Source organism: Thunnus thynnus, chromosome 13 (genome assembly GCF_963924715.1).
Source record: "Thunnus thynnus chromosome 13, fThuThy2.1, whole genome shotgun sequence".
Taxonomy (NCBI): domain Eukaryota; kingdom Metazoa; phylum Chordata; class Actinopteri; order Scombriformes; family Scombridae; genus Thunnus; species Thunnus thynnus.
The window spans coordinates 9,401,528-9,424,791 of NC_089529.1; the positions used below are offsets into that span (position 1 = coordinate 9,401,528).

The 23,264-nt window shown below is 37.3% G+C and overlaps 1 protein-coding gene across 13 annotated transcripts in view; it reads left to right on the forward strand.

The window, feature by feature from the left end:
• Positions 1-2,507: 2,507 nt before the first annotated feature.
• The window catches only part of LOC137195373 (RNA-binding protein Musashi homolog 2), a 260,294-nt gene continuing 239,537 nt past the window's right edge, over positions 2,508-23,264 (forward strand). For 4 of the 13 annotated variants that reach the window (XM_067607668.1, XM_067607671.1, XM_067607678.1 and 1 more), the window contains exons 1-5: positions 2,510-2,730; positions 3,056-3,096; positions 3,389-3,470; positions 4,018-4,102; positions 19,347-19,388. In XM_067607668.1, coding sequence (XP_067463769.1) covers positions 2,669-2,730; positions 3,056-3,096; positions 3,389-3,470; positions 4,018-4,102; positions 19,347-19,388 — 312 coding nt within the window. In that variant the 5' untranslated portion in view covers positions 2,510-2,668. Of the gene's footprint in view, positions 2,731-3,055; positions 3,097-3,388; positions 3,471-4,017; positions 4,103-19,346; positions 19,389-23,264 lie in introns of all 13 variants that reach the window. The other 9 variants (XM_067607670.1, XM_067607669.1, XM_067607676.1 and 6 more) reach the window with 5 other exon arrangements.

Here is a 23,264-nt window from a genome sequence, read left to right on the forward strand (position 1 = left end):
TTAAAGAGGTATAAACATTTAAGGCATTTTCATGATCACAAGCTCAATTTAAAAATCTAGTTTCTGCTTCAATCAATGTAAAACAGGATGTAGAGACCTAAACCTTGAATGGGCGTCATCCATAAGATATGAAAGATTGTTACTGATATACGATATGCTCAACCGTCTTAGATTTAACATAAAATTGTCTGCTTTGGGTTGTTTTTGCTTCACATCTGGTTCACAACCCTTGATCAGATATCCTAAAATGGCACACATGCTGTTCCATTTCTTTCGCATTTGACTTTTCTCTCTCCATGGTATAACAACAGAGAATAGAAAGGCCATGATAACAGCGTTAAAAAAAGAAAACAACCCAGAATAATTCAGCCACGCCGTGAAACCTGGGACTTCGGTGTTTTTATTTGAGCATAAAACTGAAGTTGCTCTTCATGTGTTAAATCCACTGTGATTCTTCAATACCTTGTGATGGGCTTTAAAGCCTGTTGTTCCTCAGAGCGCATATTCCGCATCAATTTATCACCTCACTCATTCTTCTCTCTCTGCAGCTGCATATGATTTTCTTGCACTAGGCATGTTCGGTAGGACACTACCACACATTTGACAACTTACAGAAAATGTAACAGTAAAGTAATCTTAAATGTATCACCAAATGGCATGGGACAGAACAATAGTGCAAAGACAGTAGAATAAGTAATAGCCTTTCACACAGGTCTTCATATTTCCATTTTCTTTGACAGTCAGTCCTGTGCTACAAGGAATTGCCGCCAATTGCTTCTGTACCTTTGTTTCAAAGATACTGACAGCTGCAATGTGGAGTGTCCCCTAACTAATGACAGAGTTTTAGCTGTTAAAATGCCGTATTTGGGTTTTATCTAAGTCATTGTTTCAAAAACATGCTGCCTGGCTAGATAAGAAATTCCCTCTGGTAGTGCCCTAAACAGTCAGCACAGACAGGCCTATTCACAAAACTTCAGTGAATGTGAATAATAGATCACTAGTCACGTTTCATGCAGAAGCTTGGGAGGTTTTGTTGTATGTATTCTCATGCTAAGATGAATGAAAACTGCATTTATATAGGATTTATTGTCTGAGTTCTGTGAGCAATTACAAGGTTACAATTTTTTTTTACAAGATTTTCAGCATAATACATCATTTAAAACATCATTTGAATTTGAGATTTTTTCTTATGGTCTTTTCATAGCGTACTGTGTAAATAATGGATACCAAAACATATATATTTTTTCCATTGTAACTTTCATACATGTTCGTTTATTCATTAATTTCTTATCCTGTTTCTTCTTCAGGGTCACGAGAGGGCAACACCAGCTTATCTCCACATACATTGTACAGAGGGAGCAGCTGGAAGCTCATTATAGGTCATCTACATGAAAAGATCCATAATTACTCCACTGTACAGATACCATGCTTTATTGATCCCCATAGGAAAATAACTTCATTGGCTTTCATTATGAATATAGCTCTTAAAGGCCAGGCCACAGGGTCAGTTTGAACACAGGTTTGATGGCTCAGGAGACTTTCTCCAATATCAGCTCATCTTGTAACCTAAAATTGTGCAACATTTTGTACATTGCAAAATCTGATCCTCTGCTTATTCTGGGCTGTATTTAAATTGTAATGTTTTATAGTATGGATTTATCAATGGGAATTCTCACTGTAACATATTTTAATTAATAATGTACATTACAACATTGTTAATTAATACAAGCTTGCATCGTTGGTAGTACATGAGGCTCATGTTTAAAGCTGTAAGGCCCATTAAACGTCTACTGTACCTACTAAGACATCAATTCAAATGCACTAACGGCAAAATTTACCATCTATCACTTTCCAACCGTATTGTTAGATTCCAATAAAACTGCATAGTGTCTCAACAACATAATTATTTTTACTAAGTACTTAGTATTCAATTATTGTTCAATTATAAATACATCAGCATGCTTTCTTTCACTGTTTAAAAAAAAAACTAATAAGATGCCAGTTAACTGGTGCTGCACAATATCTATGTTACACTTTGTGCCACATTATATGCATCTTTCAGCTGAATGAAACTCTGCTTATGTTATAATAAACACCTGTGAGCCATAACACCAGTATCATTTTAATATTAACATGCACATAGGAGTTGCCCCACTTTTGTGCTGCTTTCTGAGGGACTATATTGCATGGCGGAAGAATAAGTAATTGTAATTTTAAAAAAAAGATTGCGCAGCTGCTTTTGAAATGATTGCTACTCAGTGGAATAGTAACCACTTCTAATTAAGAACAATTTCCTGGACAAAGATTTTATTATTATTATTATAATAGTAGGCTATGTGTCCACTGATTTAGAAGAGCAATAAGCCACTTTCACCTCTAGTGGCTTATTGCTTAATTAAATGACAAATCGGAGTATTGGTTTGCAGATTGCCTGAATTGACGTCAATTGGATTGGTTAGGTGACAGAGCCAGGCTCCGCCCCCTGTGGGCCAAGGTAGAGCATGCTGAGAGAGAGGGAGGAGGGAGCAGGGGGCTGAGCTGATCCCACGTGTGACGCTTTCATTCCCGGCTCAGTAATATTCTCATAGCGGGGCTTTGCATATCTCCTGCCGTATCTGTGTGTGTCTGTCACTGTTACTGTAGTCCCAGCCTATAGTTTGGAATAGATATGGAAGGAGACGGGAGTCAAGCCACATCCGGAAGCCTAAATGATTCACAACATGACCCGGGGTAAGAATCTTTCTAAATTTAATCCTTAGGTACGATTTTTTTCCATGTTACAACATCTTGGAGAGGACTTCGACTGCCGTGCTGGATTCGTCCCCACAGTACGCACTTAAACGGTGCACGGGTCCGTTTCCAGACGCAGTTTTACAGACCTCAGCTTTGTAGCGAGTGTGTCCTCCCCCTTTAATGTAGATAGACCATAATTACTAAGCGCGAATGTGTTTTCATAGTCTTCCTTCATCCTTTAAGGTCGCTTTTAGAAGTAGTTAGTCGTCAAAATGGCCGAACTGACATCTGGACTCACTTCTGTTGTGTTTTCCCCTTACAGTAAAATGTTTATCGGTGGCCTCAGCTGGCAAACCTCACCAGGTGAGACTGTTATTCTCTTTAACACCGTATCCAGTATTTCTTGTTGTTTTGTCGCTGTGACTGAGTGCTCGTTGTAGCTGCTGGCGGTGTATGTGCGAATGTGCACTGTGCAGTACTGTACTGTATGGGATATCTCACTAGTGTGTGCGCACGATGTTATTTTTGATCTCCGTCCATCTGAAGTCCTCTATTCGACCCCTATGCGCATCGCGGGGTGTTTTTTGAAATACAGTGACAACAGCATGCCCATATGTTTCTGTCAAATGACCCGACATATTTTCTCTATTCACAGACAGCCTTAGAGACTATTTTAGTAAATTCGGAGAAATAAGAGAATGTATGGTGATGAGAGACCCCACGACAAAGCGCTCAAGGTAAATATAGGGCTTTTCTACTTTTCCTTACCAGTGCATGTAGCCATATCGCTTACTTTGTCCGTGTTTAGTATTAATCCAGCGTGTATGTGTGTTTCTGTGTCCGCGCGCGCATGTGTTCGTGTGTGTCCCTGTGTGCGCGCGCCTGCGTGTGGTTTCACAGCAAGCCAGATAAGCTTAAATGCTCACTGCTGTAAAGCTGCGGCCGAATGCAATTTGACATTGACTTTGTGACTGCACCACAATGTTGGTGTAGTGTCGTCTCACACTGTAACATACCAAATAATGATCAGCAGTGTCCTCAGTTTCAGTTTCAAATCTGCTACAGGACGTCCATAATGTGGACTATAAATGCATTTGCAAAGAAATATTGTAACAATAATAAGGTCATAGGAATATTATGCCTACTGTTATGCAGTCTGTTGTTACATGTCAATATTTTTCATCGTTTGTATTTGAAAGAATAAAAAAAAAATGTAATTTTTGTTTTTGCATGTATGCATTTTAACATTTTTGTTGTTTTTGTCTGTGTGTCTTTGTTTTGCAGAGGATTTGGGTTTGTTACGTTTACAGATGCTGCCAGTGTAGATAAAGTCTTAGCTCAACAACACCATGAATTAGACTCAAAGACGGTGAGTTCATTTGATCTACATTTATATTAGTGTTTATTTCATGTTTTGTGTTTGCACCGTTCTGCCCCTGGAGACCCCCCACGTCCTAACTGTGTGACATTTCGCTGCCTTAAGGGCCTTTTGGGGAAACACCTCTTAGGTTAACAGTCTGTTTGGATCAAGGTCATGTATAAGGGCTAAATGTATGATGGTCCCTTCAACACAGAGACTGGCAATAAAACACAACTCCAGGGTGAATATTATATGTGTTCACTTTCACTTCTTCGGATGAATGGGGCAGACACGCCCCCTTCTTCGCTGCAGCCACATGTGCAGTGTGCACATAGCTCATGTTCCACTGAAGGGCGTGCTGTCTCAGGCCCGCTGCTGGGCTACTGTTTGACCTAGCAAACAATACATTGGATCACACCTGATGCGCTGATACTGTATGTGTGAAAAATAGGTTAAAACAACACTTCCCAAAAATATCACCCGTGTGTCAAAATCAGATCTATAAACTAAATCAGAATAAATCTACCTGTTTCCAAACAACAAATACGTAATTAAAACTAACTGGTTATTTGACTATAATGTAATTTAATCAGATTTTAATAAATTTAGCAGTATTACAGCAATACACAAGTAATATTATGTCAAACATTTACCATTATAAATACGTGTTTAGTTTGAAAGGGTCCTCTGAATTGAATCTACATAAATAAGGCAATTCATTCACAAACACCCACACACTCATTTATGGAAAAAGTTTGAAGTATTGCGGATTCTACTTGCCCTTTTAAATTTGTCAGTAGATGAATAATTAAACATGCTAGTCATTTTTGAGAGATGTCTGTAATGATGGATTAGATGAGGTTGAACTGAAAATATATCTGCCTGGGATTTCTACTTGGTAGGTGGTAACGTCCAGATATGCCCGCATAGTTTCAGGAAGGGAATAGTGCATGTTGAGGAAAGAAGCTGTGTTTGCTACTTTGGCTGAGGGGAACTCTAGATGGAGGAAAATTTTGAAGGGTATGTATTTTAAAAGACAAACAGATTGTACTTTAGGTGGCAGTATATAATAAGGCTATTCTGAAATCTCTAAAGCTGTACAGGATATGGCAAGTAATGTAAATTTAAAGATCTGGTATTGTGGCCTTTTTTTTTTTTTTTAATTATTTTTTTATAAATGCCGAGTCTGTTTTCAAACCTTTATTTATACAGGGTATGCCATTGAAAGCAAGCTATATTTTTTCAAGGACTCCCTGATTACAACACAAATATGAGATATAAGAAACAATAATCGGCAAATATAAAAAGCAAATATGTACAGATAATAACAATAAGTTTTCAATTAATTATTTTAAACATATCTGTGACATTTTGCTCACCAAAAGTTGTTTAGATTTCTCTAAATCTATCTCTCCTTACAGCCCAGGTTTCCCTCTGTCCTCCAGCAGGCTGTTTTTGAAGCTATTTACATAAAATCAACATTATTAATGACCACCTACTCCGATTGGCTGGAGGTGTGGCCCCCACCTTCACCCCCAGCCAATCGGAATAGGACCTAATGAATAATGCAAGTACCCTTACGTCATATCTTTACCTGGAGTAATGTCTGTAGCTGGAGATGTAAGGCAGTTTATAGCGGTCTATGAACCAGAGTGTGATTATGAATGGGAAGGGGAAGAACCTGCTGTTGCACAGATAAGATTTCAACAGGATGTTTCAGAACAGTGAGATTGTGTCTAAGTTTCCCAACAAAGGACAAGTAATTTTTCAAATGTAGCCAGAGGTTGCTAGCTTAGCTTTAGCACAGATATATTATATTCCTTCAGCTGAGTAACACAAAGAAACAATGTTTACCAGTCCATTTGTTTTAAAACTTCATCCAGGAGCGCCCTGGTAGCCGGATGGTTACAGCACATGCTGCATAACTGCAATGTCCCTTCAACTCTGGCTTGGGACCTTTGTTGCACGTCATACCCCACTCTCTCTCCCCTTGTTTCCTGTCTGCTTCTTCACTATCAGCTCTCCAAAAAAAAAAAAAAAAAAAAAAAAAACTTCATCCAAACATTGAAGATGAAAAAGTTGAAAATCCTGCGGCGTACTGAGTCTCGTTAAGCAGTCGGCTGTAAAATGTGCAGAACACACACACACACACAACCTCTTGCCGATAACGGAGGAAAGATTGTCTCAAAAAATGAATTTCAGTCATTTCTGATGTAAATTTCCATCCTCTGGAAGGCTGCAAAGACTTTTTAGCTGCTGAACAATCAGCAACACTTCCAGTATCCTGCTTTGCTCGTCGTCCGTTACAGTAGGGGTGGGCTCATGCTAAAACTTCCTAGCATATGTGATTTGACTGTCTGGTGTGATGTAGTAACGGGTTCCGCCTTAACACCGCTAGCTCTTTAGCCTCAAATTTCAAAATATCTAATAACTTAGAAGAACAGAGAAGATAATATTGAGTAATTTTACAGCACAGGAGGCCCCCCCACCACCACCACCACCACCACCATCACCCTAATCCCTCCCAAAGCTCAGTTTTCTTGTTTTCGACAATAACAGCCCTTTAAGATTTGTTGTTCATTGTATTCATATTCTTTAGCTCGAGTGTGATGGACGCAGTGCTGAGAAACATGGTGTTTGTTGGGAAGTGGGTCTTACTTTATGTTCCTTCCAGTTCTTTGAACTGCAAAGTTTGTAGTAAAGTGGCTGCTCTTTTTTTATTAGGGAGCTCTGAGCTTTCTGGCCAGTTTTCAGACCACCTCAGTGATGGAGACTTTACTGCTCCAAAGGAGCTTATTTTTTTTAGTATTTCTACTATTCCAAAAAACTATTGATAACACTAAACCCAAATACATTATGGGGCTTTCAAATACACAGTGGGCATATGGGTTGTTCCTGTGACACCCCCTAAAATGTAAATCAGACCCTCCCTGTTTTGTTTTTTAAGATTTAGGTTGGTCAGTGTCTCATTCAAATTTGTACTTTAGTTGTGCTGTAGTGTTCTATATAAAATTTAGGTCTTAAGATGTATTATCTCTATTAATGTGCTTTGAAAATAAGGATGATAAGATCAGAGAATATAGAGGGAAGACACATTTCCTGGTAGTTAAATGCCCAATAAATAAGACTGATGGTATTGCAAAACTTGCAAATATCTGTATAGGTGCAGGTTGGGGGGGCTGCTTGAAGAGGTAACGATGCAAACATTCTTTGATGCAGAATCTAGAGCAGTTTGATAACTTCAAACTAGGCATTTTGAATGAACAACTCTGTGACAGCTTGACAGCATATATATCTACAGCAAAGGTCGGGATGATACCTGTGAGGGAAGGTTGCACATAAAAATATACTTACAACATGTAGGAGTTGGCCAAAACCAGTCTTGTACTGTTGTCTGATACAGTAACTGGAGCAGTCGTTGGTTCTGAACCTTGCCCATTAGCACTTTGAGAATAGTGGCAGTAGGAAAGGGTTAAATTCCTCGTGCACTTTTGAGTTATTCTGTTAAGCTCGTTGGATTTAACCCGAGGACTTTCTGCTCATATCTTCACCTCTAACTACTTCTGTGTTGCAACTGACTTATTTGGATCAGGAATAGTTTGTTATACCCATGAAAAAAAAGGTGATTGTTGACTTAACTTAAACCTGCGGATTATATGTAATGACACAATCAAAAGATGAAATATTATTGGCTTATTTTCTTATTTATGTTGGAGTTAGAACAGGTTTTTCTCGTCTTCTCAAGCATATTAAGTGTTATGCAAAATAAATTATGTAAATTTACCATTTAGTGAATGTGGGCCGCATTACCAAATATAAAGATACCGTACAGGTACAGAAAAAGATTGTTTTAAAAGTGTATCAGCTATAGATGTGTATATAAACCATGGCATTGTATCACAGTTATTGTAGACTCTAGGTCATATTTGGCAGACTTATGTCATGCTCTTCAGATTTGACAGCACCTCAGCCTGAGGACTGAACAGTGACATTTTAAAGTCTGACGTCCAATCACCATTTTGTGTGAATTGTGGCCTCAGCGCACTGGCTCGGTGAAGTTCTCTAAACTTGTTGCACATCTGTCCTTGCCTAACTGGCAAGTCACTCGAGGCTGGTTGTGAAACATTTCCTTTTATATAATATTTGTCATTACCTCTGTGAGGTTTTTTTTTTTTTCCTCTAAAAAAATCAATATGTTTTGGCAGTAGAGTTTTACTCAAAATTTGTAATGTTTTTTTTGGGGCATTTTTTTTTTTTGCCTTTACTAGATTGCATACAATAGTAAGCTGACCGGAAATGAGTGGAGAGAGAGGCCCGGTCGGACTCATATGGGTGATTACACGGTCAGCGTCTTAAACCCTCAGGCCATCAGGCTGCCCCTGAATAAATTGTTTTTAACGACCATTAATATAATCATTTCTATATTTAAAAAGATATGAAGCCAAATTGAATTTGCATTCCTGCCTGGTGTTAATGAAACATTTTTTGTGTGTGTGATTTATTTGCTTTGTTTCCATAGCCATGTAGTTTGTCCATATACTCCCTAACCTGTAATAAAATGATGATACTGATAGTCCTGTAATAACAGTGATAACTAATGGCTTTTGCATAATGAACAACAAAATGAGGCCATGTGGTTTGTAGCTAGACATTTTTGTATTTGGATGAATGTTTGACAGCGTAATTGACATATCAAAGTTGAAATGAGATCCCGTTTACTCAAACACATGCAGAAATTGATATTTCAGAGCTGCTAATGTGCTGTTGTTTATCCGTGCAATAGGAGAGTGCAAACCTAAGGCAGCTGTCTGTGTTGTCTTCCTCACCATTAGTCACTGGGCTGTATCCGCTGTGCTGTTGTATATCTTAACATTCACACTATCAAGATCGCATTGCATTAGGATCTGTCATATCTCTTACGAAGTTGCTCAACAGTAATGGAAAGAATTAACTGATGTGTTTGCAGATGTTTGATTCGATACAAGTCTCCTACTTTTGCAACGCTTGAATGAATCCATACCCGTGTTTTTTTCCCTAATAACCTTGAAAGGACTGGCTGTAAGTGGCTGGAGGTGCCGTGACTGAACAAGTTGAGTCATATTATGAGTGTTCATACAGAGAAAGTGGAAATCATACCTAATTTACATTTTTTCCCCTTGTTTATCTCATTTTATTTTATATATATATAGCTGGATGTGTGAATTAAATCAGCGAGGCTTTGGGTTTTTGACAAGCACATACCATTTCAGTCACAGATATAGTGCAGTAACTGCTATTTAAGTAATAGTAGTTAAAACACAAAAGAGGCATTTCTTACTTTTATTGCACTCATACCACATAAAGGATTTCAGTATGGATTATCATTTTCCCTGAGTTTGTGGTTAAGAGCGATATAACAGATCATAAACCAAAAATACCAGGATGGGTGAAGATAGGCACGCCATCACAATCTTCTTTTTCTTTTTTTTTTTTTTTTGTATTGGTTTTTTTTTTTTCACTGTGTGCTCTGCTTTTTGTCCGGTTATGAAAACACTCAAGACTAGGATGAATGTGAATGAGACATATGGGGAAGCACAGCCTGGGGCTTGAAAACACACATGCTGGTAATTCAGAACATATTTACCATTTTTCATGATGCTTTGTTCAGTTTAGAAATATGCAACTCATAGCATCTGTTCCTGAAGATGTTTCAAGGCATGCCGGTATGAACAGGAGATCACAGTACATTACTTTGCATTTAAGAAGAAACAGTTGAGAGCTTTACAAGGCAGCAGATTGATTCCTGGCTGCTTCCAGGTTAGCATCTTTTATTGTTTTATGTAAAGCAGTTATAATCACATTTTAATGCGAACTGTAATAAAATATTTACATTCATCAGAGCAAGGTGAACCTCCAAAAGGTTATATTTGAATGCAAAATACGAATTAAGTTCCTGACAGTGTATGACATTCATCATAATTTAAACAGCATGAATATGGTTTCAATCTTAATTTATTGCAACCTGTAAAACCCACTAACATCTATGTTTCCTTGTAAAATAAACATATTGCTGGTCCTGGGGTAATTCCGGCCTTTATTAAATGACCCCAGGTCAACTTATGCACGCAGTTTTGATGTCTGAAGTGAGGCGGGGAATAACCCAAGAGGACAGGAAGAGGAAAAGTGTGGATGAGCAGCTGTTCCGGACAAATCTAAAACCTTATTCATCAGATAGGATTTAGAAGTAAAGTCAAATCAATGAGCTAAACTCTGACTTGCTCTTGTACAGCAGGTGCTCTGTCTTCTGCAGTTAATTATGGCTGAAGGCGTTATTAGTTCATGCTGTATCTGTCTCTTGTCGGTACATACAGAGCATCAGATGTTTGTCAAGGCGGTAATGTAATACCTTGTGAAATACCAGTAAATCTAGATCATAATGGTGTTGCATATTCTGAAGAAGAAAAAAAAAAGGCCGATTTCCTTGTTGAGCATGACATTGGTAAAATTCTAATTATTAATTTGAGGAGCATAACAAACTGCCTTTTTGAGGTGTTATTCCACAGCAAAGATCAGTAAAGATTGACAGCACAGATATGAAACATTTATGTTTTAATTTCTTGTCTGCGCCGTTGGTATCACACGCGCACACCTGTGGACCTCCTCACACACTTAAATTGGGAGAAGCTGCAAGCTTTGATAAGCCTTTTCCTTTTAGCTTAAACACCACATCATCATGCTGGTGCAGATATGTATTAAGAGAGAGGCAGAGAGTTTACCCAAGAGCCACATTAATATATGAAATTCTTTTGTAAGATGTGAACTTCAGATATATGCTGTTTCTCTGCCCTGATCTCCCACGGTCGCATGCAGAAGCGGCCCTTGGAGACCCTGTAGTAAAAGGCTGTGGAAGATAAAAGATGGTGGGGCGGGGTTGGGGGGGGATTGCTCCTGGTCTTTTCTCATTTATTACTTTGACATACTAGCTTGTATGATGTCTTGAGGAAATCTACTTTTGTTCTATGTGAGATCATGTTGCATCAGTTAACAAAGGTGTATTGAAACCATAAATTTGACAAATTGTGCAGCTGATTGAAAAAGTCTTGTTAGGGTGACGTAAAGAGGCTATAAGGTGAGCAAATTCTTTACAGTGCTCTGCTAGAGAGGCCTGGTTTGTTTTAGAATAAAGAAAAAGCTCTTGACACAGACTACAGCTGTGTGAAATACTTCACTAGTGCATCTTTAGCATATCAAAATCCATACTGCTGTGCGCCTCATGAAGTGAAAACTGTGGAAACTTTGGTAGATGCTTAAGATTTATCAGAGATACCAGCATTGCAAGAGGCACGTGTACTGTAATTGCAGAGCCCTTTGAAAATTATACCACATTAGAGGCTGCCAGTCAATTGTACATAACAGGTACTGCTACCATTAGATGGCTACAGTAATTTAATCATTGGAAAAAAGGACCTCATACATCCTACAGACAGTCGTAGATAGCAGATGCTGCCAAGAATCATACGCTAATCTAACCCGCAGGAATAAGATAGAACTTTGCGTGAAAAATTTAAAAGTCATAAAGGGCACATTGACCTGGAATTTGTCATATATGTGAATTGGGCCTAGTACAAGTTTAAAATTAGGATTTTATTGTGGCTCATACATTAAAAAAATAGATGAACTCATTGGTGACTGTTTTTGAATGATGTATATTGATTGCAGTTTGGATTTGAAAACATTATACCATCAATTATAAACATTCTGTCAATTAAAATATATTCTGACCTTATCTTCCTGTCCCACATGTTTTTTGAATATTCAGGTGTGATAAAGTCTTACTGCTCCTACTTTGCAACATGTAAAAATATTTTTTTTATAACAAAGACAACAACAATGGGCATCATCAGTTTGTAGATTTGCTATGTTGTTGTACATTAATCAGGTCAATCCAAGTAAAGTTTATTGTGATGGTCCTTAATGAATGTTACAGTCCCAATGACCTTCACACTTCCACAGTATGAAAACAGTAAGTGAAAGGTAAATGCCAGGTGTTAAGATGCTTAATAGCGCTGCTTCCCTTCATTTTAACAGCTTATTTGGCAACCAGTAAAATATAATGTTAGAAGGTGGCGCACATTCAGATTCAGAGCATATTGTTCATTCTGCTCCAAGTCAGGTTTATAAATATCTATGTGCTGTTTAGTTTGCGTGCGCTGCTTGAGATGTTGTCATGATAAATACATTTCCTAGAGGGGGATTATAAAGTACTTTTACTGCTACCAGATGATAACATACAGTTACAGCTGGATGGGAGGTCTACCTTCCTATTTTACAGTTATGTGTCTTCAATTTATGATGTTTAATATGTTATTTTGTGCTGAAGTGTCTTAATATGCTTTTTAGTACTCCCTAAAATTGCCTTCTGTACTCCTAAATCAGTTTGTGATTTGTTCCCACAATCCATTTCAACAAACCACAGAGAATATGCCTTGTTGCAGTCAGTAGATGTAGGTGCAGAATGCGAAAAGTGAAAGCAGTGGCACTGTAAGATCAAAAGAGTGTTTTTTCCTAACCTATTAAGAAAATAACTTTATCATAAAAAGAGGTGATGATCTCTGTTTGACTATCTGTTTAAATAAAGGATTAAATAAAAAAAAATCACATAATGAACCACAATATTCCAAGTAAACTACTATCAATTGGTGTGAATTGTGTCAAGGTGCAAAGTATTGCTAGATGAGAACAGACCTGAGTGAAATAGCATTTACAAGTACTGCATTTGGAATTACTGAAATAACTGTGCTACCTGGGTCTGGTTGACTGGTCCTAAACCTGATGGTATGTGTGTTACATAACAAAAATGTTTCAGGAAGGAAGTATCAGGTGAAACCGAGACAACATAATCTCTGGTTCAATTGAACGGTTATCCAGTGCAAAGGAGAATGCATATTCTAGCTCTTGGCCTTAAGTATGAAGGTACTTTCAACATAAAAAAAATCACATGCACATGAATATGTAAACAGATGGGAAACAATTGCTACATCCCTCCTGCCCTTGATTTCAAATTTCTCAAAGGAGTCATTCATCATAAGTTGTGACCTAAAAAGGTGCTGCTACAGCATTTCTCAGAAGGATTGGTTAGTAAGTCCTCATTGCCTAATTTGGCTGCATTGCTCTGAGTGTGATTTAGACAATCTGCAGTATCATAGCCCCATTTTAACACAATTTTGTGCATATAATTGCCTCTTTTTGATAATCCTAATATTTTAAACGGACTAAAAAACTATATGACCTCCATTTCTGCTGTGTGAAAATGCTTTCTCGTGCATTTTGAAACAGTAGGATTCATGGGAACAGTAATGATCAGCAGGATAGAGAAAACAATTAGTTTATGTAGTGTGATGAAATGCAGATTAATAGGTTTCATATAGGCTTAAAAAGTAAGATACATTACCAAGTATAGGACTTTGGTATTCAAAGAATAACATGTTGTCTGTGCTCAAATAGGGCGCACAAAATAATTGAGTTTGAATTGGTTATGCCTGGGGCTAAGTGCTAAAACAAATCTTTAAATGAAATTCATTACAAGCAGTGTTGCTATACCCAGGTGTTATTGAATTCATATCTCATTTTGACCTGATTTAGAAAGATAACAGTAATAACTGAAACTGACAAAAGACGACAATGACATTGCACATCATGGTTTCCCTTCAAACACATTAAAACATAGTCAGTCTCATTGGCTTAATTGATCTGTGCAGATGGTGTCTTTTCTTCTTGTATTCCTTGGTTAATTTTCTTTTCATTGTTTTCCTCAGCAGGATGAGATATCTTTCCCTTAAAAATATTCATCTGTGCCAAAGGAGTAACTTTTACATATGCTGGTACACTAAGCATGGTACACTAATTGTAAATATTTCCGGATAATATACAGCAAAATAATATGCAACAACATGAAAAGGATTCTCTGATAAACATAAATGAGTAACATCCTGCCAAAGAAAAATATGTATTGGTATCATTTTTGAGAAATTCTTTCTCAAATTTATCGGTATCCAGACAAGGACAATTTAGGATGACATTGCTGCTTGAGATAGTTCCTTTTCATTGTAAGTGCAAGGTTGATGAGACCCCCCACCACATACCTTCATACCAGTGAAATTAATGAGGAAAATGAAGCTAATGACATAACAAGCACAAGATGGAGAACCAGGCTGATCTGATGCATCCTCCTGGTTATTTGGCAATATCTGGAGGTGTCACCGGCCTCAGACTCTCATTTTCTCCCTGTCATATTCAATCAGCGATTGCTGCCTAAAATAAAAGCAAGTCTCTACAGCGACTCTGACCAGCAGAACGATGGTGTGGCTGGCCTCCATAGCCATGTTTTTTTTATTTTTTGAACAGTGAGGTTCTTTTTTTAGTATACAGCTGTTGGCACAACCAATATTTTAGTCTGGAGATTAATTCGTACACAGTAATCAGCAGTAATTAATATGCTGCTTCTTAAAATACATTGTCCAGCGCAACAAATGTTGTGCCTATAATGTGTCGTTGAGCTCTATCAATTGTAGTTTGCTACAGTAAGTAATGAGGTCACTGATATTAGCCAGCTGTCTTCAAATCCTCATCAACAGATTTTTTTTAACAGCCATTAGTCAGAGCTCAAGATATAAAATCTTGAAGTGAATGTAGTTTTGTTTTTAACATCAAGGTCTTACTTGTGTCAATGCTGACAAAGTGATTAAACTTGAAATCAAACCAGTTATTCGGTCAAACCGTTGCACCAGTATAATGAATAAGAACACAGCCAATAGACCAGCTGTACATTTAAATGATTGGCTCAAGATGGTGAGACAAGATGATGTCGTAGAGGAAACACCATGCTTCAGTGAGCTCCGGTGATTATTTAACATTATTGGTTTAGCGAAAGCATCATACCTGAAAGTGGGACTAACTCTATAGAAAAACTCTTGACAACTACTTTTACAAAATACTCAACAACATGCCCAAAACCGTGAAAAAATCAACCAAGAATTTTTACGAAAACGAGGAGCAAATGATGATGCTAATGTTGTGGAAGCGGCTGAATGTGAAGATGCTAGCAGTAGCAGTAGCACTGACCAAAACATTGTCGAGGCAATGGACAGGATAACCAATAATATCACGAAGGTTATTGATGCTAAAGTTGACACTGTACTTGTGGCTGTAATGGATCAAACAACCCAAATACACGCTCTGGGAGTTTGAGTCGGTGAGGCGGAGGACAGAATTGTTACTGTCGAGACCATGATGGAATTGTTGCAGTCTAAAGTGACAAATCTAGAGAAACAAGTGAGTGGACTGTTGGAACATGTAAATGATTTAGACAATCGTGGACTCAGATGCAATATAGGCTTTGTAGGTCTACCTGAAGGTACAGAAGGAACAGATCCTGTGAATTTTATCAAAGTGGTTACCTTACTATCTTAAAATGACAACCGTTCCTTAGCACTGAAACCTGGTCCCAAACAATGCCCCAGACTGATCATTATGAAGTTTCCCAACTACAACGAATAGCAACGTGTTATCAATGCAGCCCACCATCTTGGTGCAGAACTGGACCATTCCACACGCACTGGACCAAGGATTTCTTTCTTCAGTCATTACTCAGTGGCAGTGGTCAAGAAACACAAGGCCTTTGATGATATGCAAGATGAATATTGACTAGGCACTGATGTATCCCGCAAGGCTTAAGATGTTGGTCAATGATGCAGAGAAGAGGTTTAATACACCAGAGGGAGCAGCTGTGGACTTGCTTAAACTTTCTGGGACAGCACAGCTTTTTTTGTTATGTTCTGATTATTGGACTGGGACTGTGACATTTAACTTTATGTGAGCACTCACATGATTTTATCATTTATTCATTTGATTACAGTTTGCCATGTGGGATGATGTCATATCACCATATGCGAAATGGAACTTGTGTTTATTTTATGATTAGTCATGAGTATAGCTCTTGGTTGATCCATCGGCTGTTAGCCTTGGGCAGGAGGAAGACGGGGGTTTTTTAAGGGACATTCCACCATTTCCCCTAGGTTTTGTTTTTTGTTATGGTTTGTATGTTTTTACATAGCTCAGTCATGTATTTTTCTTCTTCGTCTTTTTAAATGGATTGTGTCAGGATATTTCCAGTCCTATGTCTGAATTAACAGTTTAATGAATGCCAAATAAGCTTCGGGTCTGTACTTGGAATATATGAGGGATTTATAATCCCATAAAACGTAGGAAAATACTTACCTTCTTGAAAAAAGAAAATATTGATGTTGCACTGGTGCAAGAAACCCATCTTGATGACATAGTAATAGATGTAATTGATGCAATTAAGAAACTCCAGAGTGGGAAGTCACCAGGACCTGATGAGTTCTGTTGTGAATTTTCAGGACCTGATTTTAGGACCATTACTTAAAATGTTAAACATTGGTTTTCTACTGCAGAATTACCACAGACTCTCAAAGAGGCTAACATATCACTTATATTAAATGAAGGGAAATGCCCTGAGTCTTTTTCCTCCTATAGACTGATATCTCTATTAACTGTGGACCGAAAATTGCTCTCTTAAATTCTAGCTAGTCGTTAGACCCTTTACCCATACTAATTAAAGAAGATCAAACTGGTTGAAATTCAACTAACAATGTTAGACATCTCTTTAATGTTATTCAGGCCTTTTAACCAAAATCTGTAGATGGTCTAGTGCTTTCCCCAGATGCAGAGAAAGCGTTCAACTGAGCTGAGTAGTCTTTTTTTTATTTTACACATTAGAAAAATGTGGTCTTGGTATTAATTTTGTGAAATGAGTTAAAATCATGTATAATTACCCTCAAGCTGCAGTTATGACTAGTAGGTTAAGATCAAAGTACTTTTTTACACATAGAGGTACTAGGCAGGGCTGTCCTCTGTCACCTTTCCTATCTGTATTAGCTATCAAGTCGCAGGCTGAGGCCATTAGAATGACGCCATTAGAATGACGCCCTCTATATATGATTTACAGGTAGGAGAGGTATGTCATAAAATAACTCTTTTATGCTGATGACTTGCTAGTGTTTTTATCTAACTCTGAGGCATCAGCTCCAGCTGTCATCAGGATGATCTACCTGTATAGTTAATTATGTGGATATAAGATTAACTTTAACAAGTCAGAGACTATGCACCTGGGTAGTCTTACTACCATACCTAATACTATGCCATCCTTTCCTTTCAAATGGTCTTCCTCGGGTTTTGTCTATTTAGGTATTTTTGTTACACAATCATTTAATCAGTTGTACAAAGCCAGTTTTGTTCCATTATTCGGTAGATAAGATAAGATTTAGAGAAACTAACTTCCTGTTTCTTGGTTAGGACGAATAGCTCTGGTAAAAATGAATGTGTTACCTAGATTGCTTTATCCCGTCCAAATGATTCCTATATTATTTTCGAATAGGGCCCTAAAAAATTTGAATAGTGTATTGGCTGTGTGCTCACTTTAGGTTTATATTTGAGTAGGTAAAGAAACAAACTCTATTTGGCTGGACATTGAATCATCATTGTTGAACTGTAGATTACGAGATTTACTATTTTTTAAGAATTTTAAGAACATAAGAGATAATTGTTATTCTCAAATAATAGTCCAATGTCATTTGAACAACTGATACAGAAATACCAGCTCCCAAAACAAGATATTTTTCATTTCTTACAAATAAGGCATTATATTACAAAGCGTATTACCCTTATAGATCTGCTATTGAGAAAATGCTGTTTCAACAGCCAGGGAAGGTGTTAGTTAGTTAGTTCGTTCTAAGATGTAATGTGTGGCATGTCTCCTACTAATAAACAGAGGATTAAATGTGTATGGGAGAAGGAATTGTCAGTGACTATTGGTGAGAATATTTGGAGTTATGCCAAAAAGGTATCCATCTGTACTTGAACAAAGACAATCCAGTTTAGAATTATACACAGAATACGTATATAACCCCTCATGGCAGGCATTCTTTTAACTACTCACTTTCTGCTCTGTCCCAAATGTAAAACCAAAATAGGGCTGGTGTAAAGTTTAAAGTCAGCTGGTAGTATTCTACACACCAAAACAGATCAATTCTACAAAGTCTGAGCAGCCTTAGCTAAACCATCTTGGACCTGATTTTTCTTACATTATTTTACAAGGAGTTTCCTGAATCCAAACTCTTGTAACCTGTGACTTACCTGCAAAATAGGGTATTTCTTGTAACCTCCTCTATATGTTTGTTGATCTGAGCTGTTTTTGTTTTTGTTTGTGTTTTTCTGTTTGTTTGCTTTATAATGCTTATGTGTTTGTCTGGTCAGGGCTGTTTATTATTATTATTATTATTATTATTATTATTATTATTATTATTATTATTATTATCATTATTATTGTTGTTGCTGTTGTGGAAAAATAAGAAATTTCCAATAAACATATTATTAAAAAACAAGGTTCTGTCATTGAATTGTGCATTAAATTGTGTTTTTCAAATGAATTTGTCAGTGGGAACATGCACTGAATCACAAATTGATTCAATAATATTCAATAAAATTATAAATTACAACAGTTTGGTTCTGTTATTGGGTCAGTTTAAATTGGTCACACTGACTGCAGCACAACTACATATTACATCACACTAAGCTGGTGCAAATTCTTGCAAGAAAATGCAAATCACAAAGGGGAAAAAGAATGTAGGATATAAAGCTCACCATGACCAAAAGACTGTCCTTAGCTAAATTAGCTAGCCCTAACCTGAACAGATTGGGAGACAGAGGGAAATAATGATGTTATATCTGATAAAAGTCAGACCTGATGTTGGCCTATGCAGGGTCTTGCAATGCAACTGAATTACAAAATTCCAAGTCCAAGTCCAATTCATGTGCATTTAATTTGTCATAATTGCTATAATTCTGACAGCTCTTGAATGTAGCTTTGGTTTGATATTCAAAAGCAGACATTCTCTATCACCACAGGATGATTATGCAGCTTTTGTAAATCTTAATGGCTTAGAAAAATTGTCATTGTGAGCTTAAAAAAACACATTTGAATCCATTAAATTATGAATATATATTACTGCTATAAAAATGCCTGTATTTATTGTTGACCACAGATGATTCAAATTGTGACTGGTTGCACTTGTGGAAGCCCTGTGTGGGCTCAGAGTTTTAGACATATTTTCAACACCTGTTTATTGCTTTTCACCCTCGAAATATCACAGCTTTTTCTTTAACAACAATTTTTCTATTCTTTTCTCATTCTCAGATTGATCCTAAGGTTGCCTTTCCCCGTCGCGCCCAGCCTAAGGTAAGAATAAATTGGTCACTAACCCTGCTCAAAGAAAATGATTATGTCTCATGTCACTACCTTACCTAATTTTGTGTGCTCACACAGCAGATACAGAAAGAGGCAGTGGATGTCTGTTTGTTTTTGTAGAGAAACACCTTGTCTGGCTCCATTGTTCTCACCTTGTCTGTATTGTTTCACCAAACCAAAGTAATTAAAGTTGGATATATTATACTTCAAGGAAATTTTCAGCATGAGTGAGGTTATGTTGTTTTTTTCTGTATTACTGTTTTTATATCTACATCATTGTCTCAGTGCTTTTATCATGCTATGCTTTTTTTGCAGTTTATCCCTCATCATAGTTGTTTTAATAATACATGTTTAGAAATTAACCCATTGTAGCAATGGGTGGCAATTTTAGTCTGCAACTGTATAAAATCAAGCTTTATTGTCTGTTTCAATGTTACAGGCTATAAAAGGTGAAACAATAGTTTTATTTTAGTATGGAAGAGAGGACAATCAATATGCTGTCTTGTGCTGACTGTTGCTGTGTTTCTAAAGTTGTACATTGATGTGTCTTTTTTTAGTGAAGAGCCTGATATTAGCCTGACTGAATCTGCAAGAAATGATTGCTGACTCCTCATTGACAGTGATGAATTACATTTACTGGCTGAATTACAAGTCTATTGAGTTGTTTTCTGTAGCATTTGGAGTTGAATGGGATTGAATGACATAAATGATTTAGAAATATCTTTAATTGTGGTGCATGCATGTAGAAATAGTCACAATTAGCATTGAAACAATGGATGATTCAAAAAATAAGCCGAACTCCAATCATGCTGGAACTGTGGTTCGTGATGTGTATTATCTTTTGCTATGGATTTTTCTCTTCTTGATTACTGGTCTTGAGCAGTTCTATTGACAATTAAATATTCAACGTGTGCAGATGGTGCTGTGGCGTAGTCAAGGGCTTTGTTGACATGCCCTCTCACACCATCCCCCAGCATTTAATGTGCAGGCTATAGCACACAGTACAGCGTAGCGCTATTCAGCATCGATATCAGAGCTTTTTCCACCTAAACCAGGTGGAAATCGATAATATATTTTCTCCTTCCCAGTGGATCAGAGAGAAGCATTGTTAGAGTTGTTCAGGTTTCAAATGAGGAATTGGCAGTGCAGGCTTTCAAAGCCAGAGCACATGGTGACTTAAGGATATCAGCATATGGTTGAAAAACTATCAGTGTTTCTTACATGGCAAGTATATCATTTTAACTCCCTCTGTTCTGTGCCTTGCTCATAAAAGTCTAAGGTGCAATAAAACAGCATTTTTTAAGTGAACAAGAAACTCCTCTCGCTGTGGCGGTTATTGTTAATCTTTTTTTAAACAATGCTGTACTCTTTTTAGCAATGACTCAGACAAGGGAATATAATATTTTGAGCTGTTCTACACGACTTAAAGATATTTGTCATTCTACCTGTGCGTGATTCATAACCCAACGAAACAATGACACCATAACAAAATTTGTGGCACCACAAAAGCCTTGTACCAATGATTTATAAAATGGCTATAGGGCAAGCTTGTTAGAGAAGAAAAATGGTTGTATTGAACCTGGATTATAAAGGATCTTAAAGCAATGGGATTAGCCAGATAGATTAACATTGCATGCGTTTGTACTTTATGTTCAATTGATTTAAGACCTTTAAAAGAAGTCCCATTCTGAGGTTCCCATTTAGAAAGTCCTCTCTGTTTTGCATTTGCTCTCTTTTGTCCGTCTTCCCCCTCCACTGTCTGCCTGCCTGGCTGCTTATGCAGCTGTTGAATAGGCTTCGTTCTTGTTTAAAGAAGCTCGGCTTGGCAGGTGCCTCAGTGGCACGGGCTTCAGGGAGCAAATCGTGACGAGACCAATCAGCGTTAATTTTCTCACGGCTAACAATGACCTCACAAGTAACCCTGCCAATGACCTCTCATTGCTGAATGCTGCAGTATGGTAAAACTATACAGTATGTACAGCACGTAGAGTAATGCTGAAAAACAGACAGGAAGTGAAGGTGAACACAGAGGACATTTCATTGTAAACAACTGAAGGTGTTTGCACCGGGATGACAGGATCACAGGAAAAACAACTTGTATCAGCAGGCATTACTGACACTGCCCCAAAACATGGACAGTTCCACTGTAAAGAGACAGTCAGAAACAGACAGAAAGGAGTTTTGCAGCAAATAATCATTAGGCTATATTAAATTGGACAGCCTTGCATTTAATGTAAGTCTGAAGTGACATGTATGACAAAGTCTACTGGCTCAGATGATTTGTATAGCTATGTACTGTGAAACATTAATGTTATTAAGGCCAGTATTATACCTGAATTGTAGGTTACTGTCATGATAAGACATACATAAGTTCTTTTATGACAAATCAGTCACAGAGCATGGATTGCCTCTGCTTTCCCCCCCCTGGATTTGAGAATCTTGAATATGTTTGATTTTAGTAATCTATGTATTTTTATGACCATCTGCACCAGAATATTTAGGCAGGAAGGGGAGATAACCACAGGTGCTGTTGATCAAAGAAAACGTGCTAAAGAAATGCAAAACAGGCACACACACATTACAAATAAATAATGTCACACAACCGAAGCTTATCTTGAGACTTTAAAGTGAACGTTTTGCATTAGAAATAGAAGCGGGTGCTCACAAGTCAGGTCAAAGGTATCAATGCAGGCTAGTCCTCAAATATTCAGGGATTAGGTTGCATCTGTGGATGATTGATAGATGGGAATGAAAGGATTAAACAATGATGATGTGATGCAAAAGTGTTTTATGCACATTCATTTATGCCCTGTCTCCTCCTAGCCATTCAGCCTGACTGGGGTTAGCCATGGCTTTGGCTGCTGAAAGTAGCTTAAGAATGCCAGGATTTCTACATAAAGGTTTCAGCATCTCAACATTTAGTTTCACAACAAGACATTCTTGATCCATGCTCTTTGTTGCAAAAGTAATTTAATTTAACGGCATTCACTGCAATAGATCTAGTCTAATGATTGTATTGGAGTTTATTTCTGAAATATGGATATGAACACAGATGTTATCTATATTTTATATATATATATCCTGTCAAACTTTTATTATATAATATATATTGATACATATATTTCTCACCGTTTATTATTTTGTTTTCTATTGAATCAGTATATGACATGTCCAGGGTTTCCCCCAGGAAGTCAGTTAGCAGTTGTGATAAGTTCACAATAAGGGTAAAAAGTCTCTTTTGATACTGCAACATGCTATTCTGATTAATAACTGCAAAGTGTACAATATAATCGATCAACTAATCAGCTTCTGAGCTGAATCAGACAGATCGTGACGCATCTCATCTCATCATTAATGTAGTTAAACTAAATGATGGATTTAACAATCATCATGTGATGTACAACCGCTACTGGTTTAATAAGCCTGATATTGTTTTTAATAAGAATGTTATGATTTCTTCTGATGTTAGTGGTGGTTGGATTGCACTATAAAACGCTGCAGGAAACCCTGATGTAGAAAGAGTTGTGGAGACAGTTGTGTTGGAGACAGTGTTTTGGGAGCACAGTGTCTAAAGCTTGGTTATAGGTAACATTTAAAGGAGAGGTTCAAATTTAAGTCAGTCTTGACACAATATTCAAATACCATTTTTTTTGCAAAATGTTATTGTCAATATAATAATAGGTCGCTTCCTAGCACAACTACACAAAATCCAGAGTCTTCAATCTCTGCAAAAATGCAGTTCGGTTCAGTTGAAGCTAATATAAGGCTTCAGCAGACAAGAATCTGTATCCAACCTTTTAATCAAGGCAGATTTCACAAAGTTTTTACAAACAAAATTTTTTACATCAAAATGACCCTGAAAACGGT